Source organism: Anastrepha ludens, chromosome X (genome assembly GCF_028408465.1).
Source record: "Anastrepha ludens isolate Willacy chromosome X, idAnaLude1.1, whole genome shotgun sequence".
Lineage (NCBI taxonomy): Eukaryota > Metazoa > Arthropoda > Insecta > Diptera > Tephritidae > Anastrepha > Anastrepha ludens.
In genome coordinates, this window is record NC_071503.1 from 62,099,850 (window position 1) to 62,116,734 (window position 16,885).

General features: G+C 46.0%; 1 protein-coding gene across 1 annotated transcript; it reads left to right on the forward strand.

Moving 5' to 3' along the window:
• Positions 1-6,283: 6,283 nt before the first annotated feature.
• LOC128870134 (uncharacterized) lies at positions 6,284-14,169 on the forward strand. Its single transcript, XM_054112738.1, has 3 exons — positions 6,284-6,667; positions 7,458-7,565; positions 14,137-14,169. The coding sequence occupies exons 1-3, from the start codon at positions 6,284-6,286 to the stop codon at positions 14,167-14,169; spliced, it is 525 nt and encodes a 174-aa protein (XP_053968713.1).
• Positions 14,170-16,885: the final 2,716 nt, after the last annotated feature.

Sequence of the window (16,885 nt, forward strand, 5' to 3'; positions counted from 1 at the left end):
TACCTGCCAGTAACCACTTTTTAAATCAAGCGGGGAAATCCACCGCATGAAGTGTCGAGAGTGTGATCTATTCGTGATGACGGAGAGTCCTTTTTCGTGACTTCATTCAGCTTTCTATCTTTCTCTTTAACCAGCACAACCAGTGAGCTCCACGGGTTTTTTTTTTTTTTTTTTTTTTTTTTTTTGTTTTTTTTTTTTTGTTTTTTGTCGGGACAACTAGCAAGTGCAGCACTCAGACATTAATTGAGTCCATTGTACTACACTTGGATTCCCTTTTAATTTTCTTTAAATCTACCCGATCTCCGAAGAAATCTGAGTAGATCTTGTGGTGCCAAGGAGCCAAGATGGTCGCTTCTTAACACATCTTAACACAGTGCCAAAGACCTCAAACCTGATTCGGGCGAAGGCGGGGCAGACACACAGGAAGTGGTCCGCCGTCTCATCCTCCTCTTCACAAGCTGGGCAGAGTACACTGTCTGAGATGCCCAACCTTTCTATGTGCTTTGCCCACAGAAAGTGGCCCGTCATCAATCCAACCAGCCGTCTGCACTCCCCTCTGCTTAATGACAGAAGGGTTTGCGACAGTTGATCGGACATGACAGGTAACATCAGTTTTGTCCATCTGCAGCCTCTCTCAGCCTGCCAAGCTCGCTTGTGGGTAGTAGTTACCCATTTGCTAACCGTGGCCGTGATGGCCGCAGAGGGGAATGGCAAAGCGGGCTCTGGGCCAAAGAAGTTGGCTTCAGAGCCCATCTTAGCTAAGGAGTCAGGGGTCTCGTTACCCGCGATACCCACGTGTCCCGGGACCCATGTTAGCATCAGGCTATTGTGTCTGCCGACATAGTTCAGCCTGGATTTACAGGACTTCACTACCCCTGATGTGGTTTGAGGGCTGTCTAAGGCCATAAGCGCTGCTTGGCTGTCGCTGCAGACACATATAGATCTGCCTCTCCATCGTTTTTCCACAACAAAGTTCATCGCTTCTTGAACTGCATACACCTCCGCTTGAAACACAGATGCATGCATTCCAAGAGTAAAGTGCAGTTTTGTCCCGCTGGATTCCACGTAGACCCCAGAGCCGGAGCCATGCTCGGTCCTGGAGCCATCCGTAAAAATGCGAAAACAGTGTTTGCCGGGCTCATTTTCCGAGTCTCCCCACAACTGAGCCTCTGGTAGCACTACACTGTATCTCTTTTCAAGTACGACTCTTGATGGCATTGAGTCAAGGGGCATGGAGAGAATCGTTGGATCGATGTCCATGCCTTCTCTGTGTTCCAATGCCGGACAAGGGCCGTACCAGTTCCCACTGTGTTTCAGTCTGCAGATGGCCTTCAGGGCCTCTCCTCGGATGAAAGCATCAAGTGGTGGTAAACCAATCAGAGCATCTAGTGCCGGGCCTGAAGTAGTCGGAAAAGCTCCGGTGCAACAGATGGCCACAGTGCGCTGTAGTCTCGATAAGGTCCTCCTGACTCCCACTAGGGATAGTCTACTCATCCAGACCACTGATGCATAGGTGATAATGGGTCTTGTCATAGCCATGTAGATCCATAGGACCTTGCTAGGAGAGAGACCCCACGTTTTCCCAAAGACACCTTTGCACTGCCAGAAAGCTGTCAGCGCTTTGGATGCCTTTGTCTCAACGTGTGATTTCCATAGGAGCTTACTATCGAGGATTACTCCTAGATATTTAATTTCCTTGGATAGCTGGATTGTGACTCCTTTTAGCCTTGGCAGAACGAGTCCGTCAAGCTTCCTCCTTCTGGTAAAGAGGACAATACCAGTCTTGGCGGGATTTGCCGACAGCCCGTTCGCACAGCACCAAGTGTCAATCCGATCCAGAGTTTTCTGCACTTTCCTGCAGATGTTTATAAGCGAAGAGCCTGTTACCAAACAAGCAACATCGTCCGCATATGCTTGTGCGTAGACTCCCGACTCGTTTAAGGTGGTGAGTAGAGGATCGATTACCATGCACCAGAGTAATGGAGACAGCACACCGCCTTGGGGGCAGCCTCTGTTAACCCCAGATGACACCTGCAGATCTTCCTCTGCTCGCACCGAAACGATTCTTTGGGCCAGCATCGAACGAATCCAATTTACTAGCACCCGGTCTACGCCGTGCCTACTAGCAGAGTTACACATACTATCAAAAGTGGCATTATCAAACGCCCCCTCTATGTCTAAAAAGATACCCATAGCGTAGTCCCTCCTGTCGATGGCCAGCTCTACCCTAGCAACAAGGTTTTGCAGTGCCGACTCGCAGGATTTTCCACTCTGATAGGCATGCTGAAATAGAGACAGAGGGTGAGCCTTCAGCGACTTCTGACGTATGCGCAGTTCCACCAGTCGTTCGAGACTTTTCAGCATGAAAGAGGTCATGCTGATTGGTCTAAAGCTTTTGGGGCTGGTGTAGTCGTCTTTTCCAACCTTTGGGATGAAAACGACCCTCACCATCCTCCAAGAGCGTGGTATGTAAGCCAGTGCCAGGCATGCCGAGAAGATTTTCTTCAGGGCTGCTGTCACGAACTCTGCACCCTCCTTCAGCATGGCAGGAAATATGCCATCTGGTCCGGGCGACCGAGAAGGTGTAGCAGCTCTGACAACTGCCTCTATCAATAAGGGCTGTTGCCGGCTGATGCTTATCTGATTACCAGGAAAGTGAGACTCCATCAGCAAGCTGAGTGTCTCACTTTTCCGCTCCGTGAAGGAGCCGTCAGATTTCCTAAGTGACCCCAGCTTTGCCGTTGGGTCCCTTTTCAGGATCCTAACCAATTTCGCCGTGTCACTCAGAGATTCAATACCGCTGCAGAATTCCCTAAATGAGGCTTTTTTCGATTCCCGAATAAGCCTCTTGTAGTTCTTCTGAACATCACGGTATCGCTCCCAGTCCTCTGCAAGGTTAGTCTTGAGGGCCCGGTTTAGAAGTTTTCTCGACTCACGCCTCAACATCTGGAGCTCTCGGTTCCACCACGGAACGGGAGTCCGGCTATGGAGAGGTCGAATTGGACAGGCTGACTCAAAACAGTCGGTTAGGGCAGCGTTGAGTTTCTCAACAGCCGCCTCAATGGCCTGTTCTTTTCGAAGTCTTGGTGGCGCAACGTCAAGGTCCCGCAACGCCTCCCTAAACTTCTGCCAGTCTGTTTTTCTTGGGTTTCTAGAGGGCAATGGCATTTGTGCCTCCTCGCCACACTGAAACTCAATGTACCTGTGGTCCGAGCACGAATCTTCGGCAAGGACTCTCCAGTTCTTGATTGACCACCCAAGTTTTGAGTTTTATAGGGATAGATCAATCACCTCCTGTCTTCTAGCCCTTACAAACGTTGGCTGTGAGCCCTTGTTTTGTATGTCTAGGCAGGAGGACGCGATAAATTCGAATAGTCGAGAGCCCCGTCCATTGCACTTGCTGCTGCCCCAGATTGTATGCTGGGCATTAGCATCGCAACATAGGATGAGGCCCAGACTGCGCCGCTCACAGAACCTCACGAGACTAGTGGCCTTCCCGGGTGGTGGCCCTTCCAGAGCATCGTAAGGAAAGTAAGCAGATGCAATCACAAACTTCGACCATCCACGTCTACCTCTATAACACACCTCAGCCGCTACCAGGTCTTGGCAATAGAATTGCTCAAGACCCGTCACAGTGAGATGGGATGATACTATAAGACCGGTCTTAGGTCTGCTAGAACTCCTGTCATATAATAACGTGGCCCCTTTCAGCGCACTTAAGCCACAGAGACGGCCCCTAAGGACCCAGGGCTCTTGCACTGCTGTTATGTGGGGTAATATGTGCAGCTGGGAAAGCCTTCTACTTAGTAGTGCAGTAGCGGCTTTGGAATGCTGCAAGTTAATTTGCGTCACCGTCAAGGGACGATAGCTACAGGAATCGTCCGAGTCACTCATTTGGGAAAGACATGGAAGCTGGCCGTCCCAAAGAAGAGACTCAGGCGGTTCCCGTACCGTGAGCCCATGACATCAACACTGGCCTCGTCCACTCGCACCACAAGAGTAGCCCCTTCCTTCCCGTCCCGGTTTTTACTCTTGGTGTACGAGACGACTCGCCAAAGCCTCGTGTTGATGCCCGGATTCTGGGCACGTAGACAGGATAGGACATCCGCCGTAGACAGGTCTGGATCCGGAATCCAGCAGATGGCCTTCCTGAGGGGTACACTCTCCTCGCTGTATACTGCGGAGCGAGTGGTCCCCATGGGGGGCACGTTATTGACCACGGTCCTGATCCACTCGAAGTTGGCCAGAGACGCGCACGTCACCTTTATGGTGCCGTCCTTTGTCTCATAGCCCTTCGCGTTGGCTTCCGGACCGGAGGCAATAACCCGACGCATCAGTTGGCTTTTGCAGTATTTGATTTCTGCATCCGTCAGCTGAAGGTCAGGCCTCAGTTTTCCAATCACAGCCACAGGTCGTGGGCCAGCAGCCTTCTCGCTATAGGATGGCTTGGCCGCACCCTTGGATGTGCTTGGGCGAAGGTCCAGCTCCCGATCTTCCACTGACGAAGATTTTGCCGGGCAGACAGCTGTGCTGGACATTTTGTCGAGGCGCCGATAGAGACGTGGCTCAGCAGAACCTTTTCCCGCCACATTGGCTGGCGCCAAGACCGCGCTCGTACCTTGGGGGGTCGTGGCTCGGCCATTGGCGGCAACTGCAGGGCAGGGAGGTGTGCTGCTTTCAGCCACCGTCTTTCTCCGCTTGCCTCGAGAGCGAGACAACTTGGGAGTGCCTGTGCCCACCGTAGATTCGGTAGCTTCCGTGGGTGTCACTTCCGCTGACCGAGGTCGTTTGGAAGACACAGACGTAGAAGGGCCGGCAGAGCCACATGAGGATTTCTCCCGCATGAGCCTTGCCCGCCGCTTTCTTCTCTCCCTCCTTGCCGCGCTCTTCGATTTCCCTGCTTCTTTGGGAGGTCGTGCAGCCAACGAAGAGACCTCACAACTCAGGCCCTCAGAAGCAGGGAAACGTTTTTCAGACTCTGAAGGAGAGGAGATTGCGATAGCAGCAACCGTCTCCTCCAGGATGCGCTCTCGCTCGTAGAGCTGAGAGACTTGGGTAATGGTTGGGGCCTCCAGAATCCATGCCCCTGCCGCCGAAGCGGGTGTATTGCCACTTGTGTGGATTCCACCTGGAGTAATAGAACCATTGTTTTCCATTACCTTTTGGTTTTTTTCGGGACTCCTCCCTAGCCAGTTTGGTTCGCGGATGGCACCCTGATTCTATGCCAATGAGTCATCACACGAGTGTTGAACCCACCCCATCAGCGAAGGCCACTCTTGTGATGCCAGGGCTCCCTATCCACCACCTGGGACGCGCCCGATGGGAGATCAGGCAACTCCACACGGGCGAATGGATCAAAACCCTGCATCCCCTGTGTCTGTTCAAAGTTTCACGGTGGCTTCTACACCCCGACATTTCCCTATAACAGATATTTTAGCCAAAATAAGTGGTGACTTGAAATAATTTAGTACCCTACACCAATTTTACTTCGTCTGTGATTTCAGCCAGTAAAAACGTGTGAACTACTGACAAAGCTCCAATAACGACCTCGGTAAACTACCTTTCCTGAAATCCTAGCCCACTCTCCTGTAGCTGTCTGAAAATTGTAGCCAACCAATGGTTCCATATTACGGTTTACGAAATCTGACCGGATGATCGAGTTAGCTGCACCTGTGTCCAGAGTAAGTACCTGGGATCGACCATCTACAGTCCCCTTTATTGTAAAGTTGTTACTTTTCCGTCCAATTTGCGAGACAGAAACTGTGGGGCATTCAGTTTTGGGATGCAGTTCTCGCTCTTAGAACTGGTTCGTTTCAAGTTTCAGTTGACTGCGTAGTACACTGCAAATCCTCATTGGTCACCGCACATGGCGACATGTGCAGCCTTCTGGAAGGGCAGGTGACCGTACGAAACAGAATGAACGAACAAAATAAACAAACAAATTCGGATAAGGTTACAAAGAAGACGGACAAACGGACGGACACAGACCCAAAACGAACGGATAAACGGACGCACCCATTGACATAACAGATGGACAAATGGACAACTCGGACCGACACCAACGAACTGAGGAAGTTCTGAACTTCCTCAGAGGACGAACTCTTGGCCTCCAGCCAAGAGACGGTTGATGGCAAAGCTGTGGGCCACAGCACGCCATCAACCTCCAATCAACCATCCACATCCGCTGATGCCAAGGGGCAAAAGCGCCAAAACGTTAAAAAAGGCCCGTCCAGGTATAAGCTTTACCAGAGGTCTCTGACTATTCTCGGAAGAATGAATAAAAATGAGGCTGAAGGTAAAACTCATCCAAAAAAACGCGGCCGATAAGGCAAGGTGCCAAAAGGTGGTCGATCAGTACCTGGCGTTCCAGGCCACCCAGAAGGCAGAAGCCGTGAAACGCAATCGTTCGCAGGACGAAAACGACAAACCAACGAAGAAGCACAAAGTGTCGGTTCACACTGCTTCAATACCAAAACCAACCAAACGCTCATTTAATGAGGTGGCACGGGATCACCTGCAAATAGCGTTGGTTGATGAAATAACAAACCGCGGTAAACCTGCATCGGATAAGTGGTCCGAAATCGAGGCACGGCTGTCCCGCATTGTCGTCGATCATGTCATGGCAAACCCGGAGGGTCATGTGCCAGGATTTGATTCAATGGAGGTGGTCCGCGGATACAGGGTGATCAAGTGCGATGATCAACTCTCCCTTAACTTCCTGCAAACAGTTGTGGGCAAGATCCAGAGCGACTGGGAAGGTTTGAGGCTCAAACTAATCCCGGCCAGCGAAATCCCTCGACGGTCGAGGGCTCGCATCTGGATCCCGAACATGGAATTCGAAGCTAAGCAACTTATTCCATACTTGCAGGCACACAACCGCACTGTTCCGATGGATGACTGGAGCATCATCAAAGCGGAGGCTCCGCAAAAGAACAGTGTGTCCTTCCTTCTCCAAATATCGGAGGAGAGTATCGAGCCACTGGGAAAAGTGGACAATAAACTTCGGTTCGGCGTCAAGAAAACGCAACTGAAGATATTCCGATCTGCAAATCCGGAGGATGAACAGGACGAGGTTGACGGCGCCAACGAGTTGCTCACAGGCATGCAACTTGACGACGCCGCATCTACCAAAAACGATGGCGTTAATAAGCAGCACCCGGGAGTGCAGCTTGGCGACGCCGTCAAATTGTAAAGTGACCAGCAGCATGGGTCTCAAGGTTGTCCAAATAAACCTGCAGCACTCGCGGACTGCAACGGACAACCTAACCGTTCTCCTGGCGGAGGAGGACGTCGACATCGCTTTAATCCAGGAGCCCTGGGTGCGGAGCACCGAGGTGAAGGGGTTCACTGGGAACAACCACAACCTTTTCTACAAACGGACTGAAGGTAACCCCAGATCTTGTATTGTAGCTAAGAAACATTTGAACATATTTTTAATCCCATCATATTGTTCACAGGATGTGACGGCTGTGGAGGTAGAAGCCGCTGACGGTGTCGGCATCATACTGGCTTCCATCTACAAGGCACATGATCGGCCAGCACCACCCGAGGAGGCTCGTCGGCTTGTGTGTGAAGCCAGAAACAAGAACCTGCTGCTCGGATGCGATGCCAACGCGAGGCATGCGTTGTGGGGAAGCTCCGAGACAAACGACCGAGGTGAGTCTTTATATAATTTTATTATTAATACTAACTTATCGGTCCCACTTTCACCTTTCCTAGTACGGAGTACTTCAGAGGATGGGAGGAAGTGATTGATGTTACTCTACTGTCTGAAAATAGCTTAGTAAGGGTAGATAATTGGAGGGTATCCAATATAAGGTCCTTTTCTGATCATAGTTGGATCCTCTACGATTTGGATCTTAAGGTAGATCCACCCCTACCGTATCGAAATCCTTTAAGAACCAACTGGAAGAGGTTCAAAAATGCAGTAAACAAGAGGATAGGAGGGACTCCTATCCCTCAAATCACTCTCACGGAAAGCCTTGAGAGTAGGGTCATAACACTGGAAAAGGCATTTAGTAGGGCCTACAAAACGTCCTGCCCCATAAAATTTAGCAAAAAAACTCACCCTCCTTGGTGGAGTAGTGAGCTCTTAAAACTAAGGGAAAAATCTAGATCAACGTTTAACCTCAGCTACTCGACGGGAAATTGGGAATTGTATAGAGAAAGTCGGAGACAGTACAAGAAGGCAATCAGGGCCGCCAAAAAAGAGAGCTGGAGGGAATTTTGTTCGTCAATCGAATCCACCAGGGATTCCGCTAGGCTTAGCCGGGTTCTTTCCAAAGACCACTCTATGGCTTCTTAGGTCAAGAAACCTGATGGAACTTGGACTGCTACAGCAGAAGAATCGCTAGAGCTTCTGCTAAACACGCATTTTCCGGGATGCAGCGCTTACGAAAGTGAGAGGGGAAACATTAGGCGGAGCCAATATAATCCACAGCATCTTGCAAATGAAATTATTACCAAAGAAAAAGTTGCATGGGCAATCAAATCTTTCTCACCCTTTAAATCTCCGGGGCCAGATGGGATCATTCCAAAGATGTTACAGGAAACCTTAGACTGTATCCTACCATGGCTAGAGGAAATTTTTAAAGCGTGTTTAAACTTAGGCCATATTCCAGACAGCTGGAAACTAGTCAAGGTCGTCTTCATACCAAAAGTAGGTAGAAGAGGACATGAATCAGCGAAAGACTTCAGGCCAATCAGTCTTTCGTCTTTCCCGTTAAAAACTTTTGAAAGACTTTTGGATACGCACCTCAGAAGCTCTTTGGAGAGCTCTGGTATATCAACTGCACAACACGCATACCTTAAAGGCAAATCTACGGAGACGGCGCTTCACGAGGTTATCGGAACAATAGAGGGCTCTCTAGAGAGCAAACATTATACCATGGCGGCATTCTTGGATATCGAAGGCGCCTTTAACAATGTTAGCACAGATACCATCCAACGGGCGTTGATAGACCTGGAGGTGGACAGTTGCATTAGTAACTGGGTCATCTCCATGCTAGAAACGAGGATCATCAAAGCTAATATTGGTAATATCAACATAACCAAGAAGGTCCACGGGGGCACTCCACAAGGGGGAGTATTATCTCCACTTCTTTGGCTATGTGTGATCAGCAAAATCTTAACAAAACTTGACGGAGGTGGGGTAAAAGTGGTGGCGTACGCTGATGATGTGGTGTTAATGGTGTCAGGACTGTGTCCAAATACGATCAGTGGGATCATCCAAAGGGCGTTAGGCGAGCTTAATTCTTGGGCCACAGGATGTGGGCTAAGTTTAAACCCGCGTAAAACAGAACTTATGCTTTTTACCACCAGATACAAGGTACCAACGTTCACCCTACCAAATATCAACGGACAAACTCTGTCACTATCAACCAGTGCAAAGTACTTAGGAGTAATTCTGGACTCCAAACTTAGCTGGAAGTTAAACGTCGAAGAACGGGTAAGGAAAGCAGAAATTGCTTTATATGCCTGCAAACGTATGCTTGGAAGAAGATGGGGTCTTCAACCTAAGCATACATTATGGCTGTATAAGGCGGTTATACGACCCATTTTATCGTATGGTTCGGTAGTTTGGTGGAAAGCTCTAGGGAGAGAGTACAATACCAAATTACTCGGCAGAATACAAAGATCAGCCTGTGCAATAACGGTCGGTGCAATCAGATCATGTCCTAGAGAGGCTCTCAATGCACTGACACACGTTATTCCAATAGACCTACATATAAAGAAGACGGCAACCATGAGTGCATTTAGGTTAAATGAAGCGGGTCGCTGGAAAAGAAAAACTTATGGTCACGCTAGTCTATTATTGCGACAAACTCAGTTAACCTCGTTGAGGACTGACTACATCGTCCCGATGGTAACGTTCAATAGGAATTTTGCCACACTCTTTCCATCTAAAAAAGAATGGAATAAGGGATTCTCTCTAAACAACTTCGATACCACAGTCTATACAGATGGCAGTAAAATGGACTGTGGTGTTGGAGCTGGTATATATTCTCATAGACTTGGAATTGAAAAATCTGTGCGTCTCCCCAATACCAGCAGCGTCTTCCAAGCGGAAGTACTACCAATTGGGGAAGCCTGTAGGTTACTAATCGCAGATTTCTCTTTTAAGGGCAATATCGCTATTCTTTCGGATAGCCAAGCCGCAATCCACGCGCTGGACGCGACTATAACAACCTCTAAAGTGGTGGAGCAAACTAGGAATAGCCTCACCAACTTGAGTGAAAACCATATAGTAACCTTGATTTGGGTCCCGGGACACCGGAACATAGAAGGTAACGAAAAAGCTGATGAACTGGCAAGAGGGGGATCTGCCATGAATAGCGCTCTTGCAGTACCAGTATTCACTCCACTAGGTGCGGTCAAGAATGCAATTTCCCTAAAATACCTTCGAATTGCAGATTGTAGATGGAGAGACCAGACGAAATGCAAAATCAGCAGAACATTATGGCCCACCTACAACCTCAAGCAATCGTTAACATTAATAAACATGAAACGACGGGACACCTGCAGACTTACGGCAGTCATAACTGGCTTCTGGTCTATCGGAGAACAAGCCGCCAAAATGGGCATCCCTCACAACACATACTGTCATAGTTGTAAAAAACCGGAGGAAAAAGAAACAATCTTCCATTTCCTCTGTGAATGTCCTGCCCTATGGAAGGACAGAATGTTAACCCTGGGCAAACCGCTGTTCGAGAGTCTCGAGCAACTGTCTGGCGTAGACGTCAACAACCTAATAAGGTTCCTAAACCGCACAGACTGGATATAGTCCTGCTGCAAATAACTGTTAAACAATTTGGTAACGAGGATGTGGCAACAAAATGGTGCGGAAGTGCTAGTTGGATTCTGGATGAATCACCACTCTAACCAACCAACCAACCAACACTGCAATTGCGGGCCATACTTCCGATCTTACCGTAGTTGTAACACTTTAATTCCTAGCTTCTTCATGTAAATTGGGGAAATTACTCCCTTATTACTTCTATTGAAGTAGGGTCTTCAACTTCAACCCGATGGACTTTGAGCATTCGCTTCCTCACGAGAGCTACTGTATCCTGTGTCAATGGAAATATCACTGTTTCAGCAAACGTCCCATGTCTCACCTTCTGGCGAGTTCTGTCTCGTCATCTATTGCCAACTTAGGTACTTTTATACATTTTCCGAAAGCTTCATAAAACGTTCAACTATTTTTCTTGAGAGTAGAGTTCAGCAAGTCAGTTGTTGGTTCAACGCGGTCTAAATCAACAATAGCGGCCGTCTCTCAGGGTTAGATTCTTGAGCCTCTGTTTTTTAGTAGATCAGGATGTGTTTTTGGTGTGGAAATATGTTAATGCCCATCCGTGTGCTTATTATATACAGTACATTTACCATTCTCATCGAACTAGTATTTTTGATGCAATATTGTGTTGGGGAAAGAAAAATGGGCTATGCTTAAATGTTACAAAATCTTATGTTATGTCTACTGCGCAGAGCTAAGCATCAGGCAGCAATTTAAGCTTTTTGACCACTGCAGTATCTTTCTAGCGGAATTCTTTGTTGTAAGTAAGGCTGCGGAAACAGCAATCGCAAAGACATCAAGCAACGCCAAAATAAATATATTCGTTGACAGCCAAGCGGCGATAAAAGCAATAAACTCATGAAATTTCATCTAAAAATGTTCTAAAAAGCAGGGAAGCCATAGAGAGACTACCCGCAGACAGACGGTTGCATATCTATTGGGTACCCGGACATAAGGGTATTGCAGGAAACGAAATTGTAAATGATATTGCCAAAAGCGCTGTTTACAGACAATTACAATATTATTAGAATGTCTCTCGGGGATAGAGCTTCAGAGTTCCCTTAGAATCGCAAAAGTCTGCGTATTTACCGTAACGGGTGATTTTTTTAGCTATTATCTTTTTAAACAGTTGGTTTATACAGCTGACGCACGTTTCGTGTTTTGTTTCACTCTTAAACATCTTCAGTTTGGTCTATATTTTAACCATGAATCGTCTTACAAACGAACAACGCTTGAAAATTATTGAATTTTATTATAAAAATGCGTGTTCTGTTAAGAAAGTTTATCGCGCTACTTCTATTTTATGGTCAGTTTAATCGACCCACTGAAGAGGCTATTCGAGCTATTGTGACTAACCAAATTTACATCAACATTGGACATCAAACCACCAACATGCTTACGTAGAGTGCGAACTGAAGAAAATATCGCAGCTGTATCGACCAGTGTTAATGATGACCATCAATTATCGATTCGTCGCCGTTCGCAGCATTGGGCCTCTGTTACTCAACAACGTGGAAAATTTTGCGAAAGGAGTTAGGTGTGAAGCCTTTCAAAATACAGCAAGAATTAAGGCCGAACGACCTACCGCAACACAGAATTTTTGGTGAATGGGCTCTTGGTAAATTGGCCGAAGAACCACTTTTTTATCGAAAAATTGTGTTCAGCGACGAAGCTCATTTTTAGATCAATGGGTACGTAAATAAGCAGAATTGTCGATTTCGGAGTGAAGATCACCCAGAAGAATTGCAAGAGCTACCAATGAATCCAGAAAAGGTCACAGTTTGGTGCGGTTTATGGGCTGGAGGTATCATTGGACCGTACTTCTTCAAAGATGCTGCGAATCGTAACGTAACTGTGAATGGTGAGCGCTACCGTGAATTGATATCCAACTTTTTTTGCCCAAAATATAAGAGCTTGAGTTGCATGTCATGTGGTTAACAGCTATGTTAAAGCTCATGTCTATTCAGACAAGCCTGCTTCAATTAACGCATTGGAAGACAACACTAAAACATTTATATGTGAGATACCGGCCGAAACATTGGAAAGAGTATGTCAAATCTGGACTAAGCGGATGGACCATTTGAACGCCAGTCGTGGTCAACATTTGCATGAAATAATCTTCAAACATTAAATTATGTGGCCTGTATTATCGATTTAAATCAAAATTTCATGCATTTTCCTGAATTTTACGTGTATGTTTTTGAAAAACTTTCCTATAACTCTTAAAAAATCACCCTTTAGATATATCTATGGATAAGGCAGATATTAGCTGCAGAAAGATAAGAGCGGAATGGAACAATACGAGCCTACTATCGTCGCTATTATGGTTACTTGTGACAAATGGACTGCTCAAGAAATTTGACGGAGGGGCACCAAAACTAGTGGCATATGCAGATGACATAGCTATAGTAGTTACTGGAAAGTACTTGGACACCATCAGTTATGTGATGAATAATACACTTAAAACGGTACACCAATGGACATCTCGCGCAGGGCTAGGGATAAACGCCGAAAAAACGGACCAGGAAGTACAAGGTCCCGGCGAGGTAGCTCCCGAAGCTAGGCAACAGCGATATCCTGTGAAATATCATGCGAGGTACCTCGGAGTAATACTGGGTGGTAAATTACTGTGGAAGCACAATGTTGAGGAAAGGTTGAAAAAGGTCAGTAATACCCCGTACGTGTGTAAAAGAATGCTGGGCGTTACTTGGGGTCTATCACCCTTTCTGATGCATTGGTGCTACATGGACACAGCTCAATAGGAAAGTGGAGTTCAGGTTGCACAGACTACACGACTTCGTATTTTAATTGGGAGAGAAGGTTTCGTATGTTTTGGCCAGAGCGCTTTGCAGACTCTGCAGTTGGTAGTTATTTTGCTGTCAGCAAATGACAATGAGTGGCGTTGTATTAGCACCAGTATGGCCAGATTAACCATTTTCGCTAAATCAAGGCATTTTTTTTGTTATTTAGTCTCGTAGTTTTAGTTCTTTCTTCATGACATTTTTCTAACCTGTTTTAAGTAAAATGTAATGTTTATAATCTTGTAAACTTTTGTACTTTTTTTAACATCTGGTCGCACTGCCCGTGATTGCGGTTATAGCTGATGTTCTTCTTCTCCTTTTAGCAGTCAAATCTGTCAGTCAAACCTCTTGCTACTGCAGTGTTGCCTAGCTTTGGATATAAAAGCGCACATAAATGCCCATTTAAAGAAAATAAAATACCAAATTTTTATTGAATTACTTAAACTTTAAAATGTGCGTTTTTTTAAATAAATGTGTTGTGGTTATGTTCATTTCAATTTATGAGTTTTTTGCTGAGAGAACGACTTTTTTGCTATATTTCAGGTTATGCAACAACATGAGATACTCTGTTTGTAAAAATGTCGTGATGGTTTCTTCAAAATTTTCTGGTATTTTTTTGCTTATTTTTACTATGAATACACCTCTCGATGCCTTATGTCCCACTAACGATTGAGGACCGGAAGAATGATTACACGAAATGTGTAAAAAGGTTTTAAATGTTAAGAAGAGTTGAGAGAAGAATATTTAATATTCTAACGTAACCTCCAAAGGATCAAAAAATTAAATTTTCACTTTTAAAATATCAATTTTTACAACAAATTTTCATTAGCACTAAAATCTTCTCATAGTGACCTTTTCTAACATTCTTTTGGTTGGCAACACTGCGCAACTCAGCTAATGTGGCGTCATGCACTCTCTGATGGGCGCAATCTTGTTTATATCATTCTTGGTTAGAGACCACCTTCTTTTGGCTTCCGCGGTTACTCTCATGTCCTCTACCACTCGCTGAAGGTCCAGCTCAGAGCCTATCCTTGCACACTCATCCGCTGTTTCATTTCCCTCCACTCCATAGTAGCCGGGAACCCAACAAAATGTGGCGTTGTATTGTTGGATGAAGCGATGTCGACCTCCTGCACTCTTTAAAACATTTTGAAGGCCAGTGCCTTGATCGCTGCTTGACTATCAATAAAAATGATAAGGTTTGCTGGAGGTAAGTCAGCTTTATCGATTTTGCTGCTTGGTTTATAGCGTAGCTCTCAGCTTGGAAGACGCTGCACTAGTCTGGAAGTCTAAATGAGGAATTTAAAGATAATTGTTCCGAGAAAATTCCTGATCCAGTGCCATTGTCTATCTTTGAGCCGTCCCTATAAATATAGTGATCACTATCATCTGATATGACTCTGGTCTGCCAATCCTTCCTGTCGAGTACTCGTATTTAATATTATACTTTCTGTTCGGATCGATCTTGGGAACCAGATCTGTTTTCGATGCGTCTTGCAAGTGTTCCACAGATAGTAAGACTGATGCATGACCGTACGTGATTTCTTTTAGCATGCTGCTGATTTGATCCTGGGAGCATTCAATGGGTGGAATATGTAGGATCACTTCCAGTGCCGCCTGAGGCGTCTATCGGAGCGCATTTGTTATTCCCACACAAGCTAATCGTTGGACTTTTATGAGATTCTTTAGGTAGGATTGTGTTTGCACCGCCCAGTTGGAGAGTTTCCTTAGCGCTGATTGCACGAGTCCGCTGATAGTTGAGAGAAACTTCCCTGCCATCGTCAGCACAAGCAACTATCTTGATCCTCTCATTTCTCATGGTAATAAGCAATTCATTTAAGACTAGGTTCCACAATAACTTCGAGCATTGCTGTTTCTACAGATTTACTCTTCTGGTAAGCATGTTATGCCATGCTGAAGTTATCGGCATTAATAGCGCTCTTGATATGTAGATCAATCAGTCTTTCGAATGTTTTGACTAAAAACGAAGAGAGACTAGTTGGTCTAAAATCTTTGGTAGTGGTATTGCCCGGTTTTCCTGCTTCGGAAATAAAGACCACCCTGAATTTCCTCTATAAATTAGGGATATACCCTGAAGATTGGGATTCCCTAAAGATTTTAACTAACCAATTACGTTGGTATAATTCCGTCTGGTCCTCCTGACTTGTAGGGTTGGTTACCTCAGTCTCACAGATAATCTCCCTTTGGGAGATGCTCTAGCATCTGTATCCACAAGAAACTACTCTCTCGTGACTGGGTACGCTAACATAATCGCAGTACAAAGAAGCTCTTTCAACTACTGGAATACTTCCTCCTGTTTCTTTGTGAGATTTTTACTGCAATTGTGCACACTCCTACGAAACTACGCACTTTGTGCACTTTTCTTATTTCTGGCCAATCTTTCACTGCTTTTATTTTCTTCTCATCCTTATTGATGCCCTCGGTTGTTATCCTATGTCCAAGATACGTGGCTTTTGTTTTAAAAAAAGTGACTTCTTCGGATTCAATCATACTTCAACGGAGGCAATGCGCTTAAAGACTTCTTCCAATTTTTTCAGACGGTCGCTAAAATTTGTACGAATGATGATGATGTCATCCAGATAGACCAAACACAGTCCCTCAGCACATGCTCTATCAGGCGCTCAAAGGTTGCTGGTGCGTTACATAGTTTAAAAGGCTTTACAGAAAACTGCCATAACCCATCTGCTGTTCTGAAGGCTATCTTCTCACGATCGCAATCCTCAATTTCTACCTGCCAGTAACCACTTTTTAAATCAAGCGGGGAAATCCACCGCTTGAAGTGTCGAGAGTGTGATCTATTCGTGATGACAGAGAGTCCATTTTCGTGACTTCATTCAGCTTTCTATAATCCACCCAAAATCGGGTGCTTCTATCTTTCTCTTTAACCAGCACAACCAGTGAGCTCCACGGGTTTACGAATGGATCAAAACCCTGCATCCCCTGTGTCTATTCAAAGTTTCACGGTGGCTTCTACACCCCGACATTTCCCTATAACAGATCTTTTAGCTAAAATAGGTGGTGACTTGAAATAATTTAGTACCCTACACCAATTTTACTTCGTCTGTGATTTCAGCCAGTAAAAACGTGTGAACTACTGACAAAGCTCCACTAACGACCTCGGTAAACTACCTTTCCGGAAATCCTTGCCCACTCTCCTGTAGCTGTCTGAAAATTGTAGCCAACCAATGGTTCCATATTACGGTTTACGAAATCTGACCGGATGATCGAGTTAGTTGCACCTGTGTCCGGAGTAAGTACCTGGGATCGACCA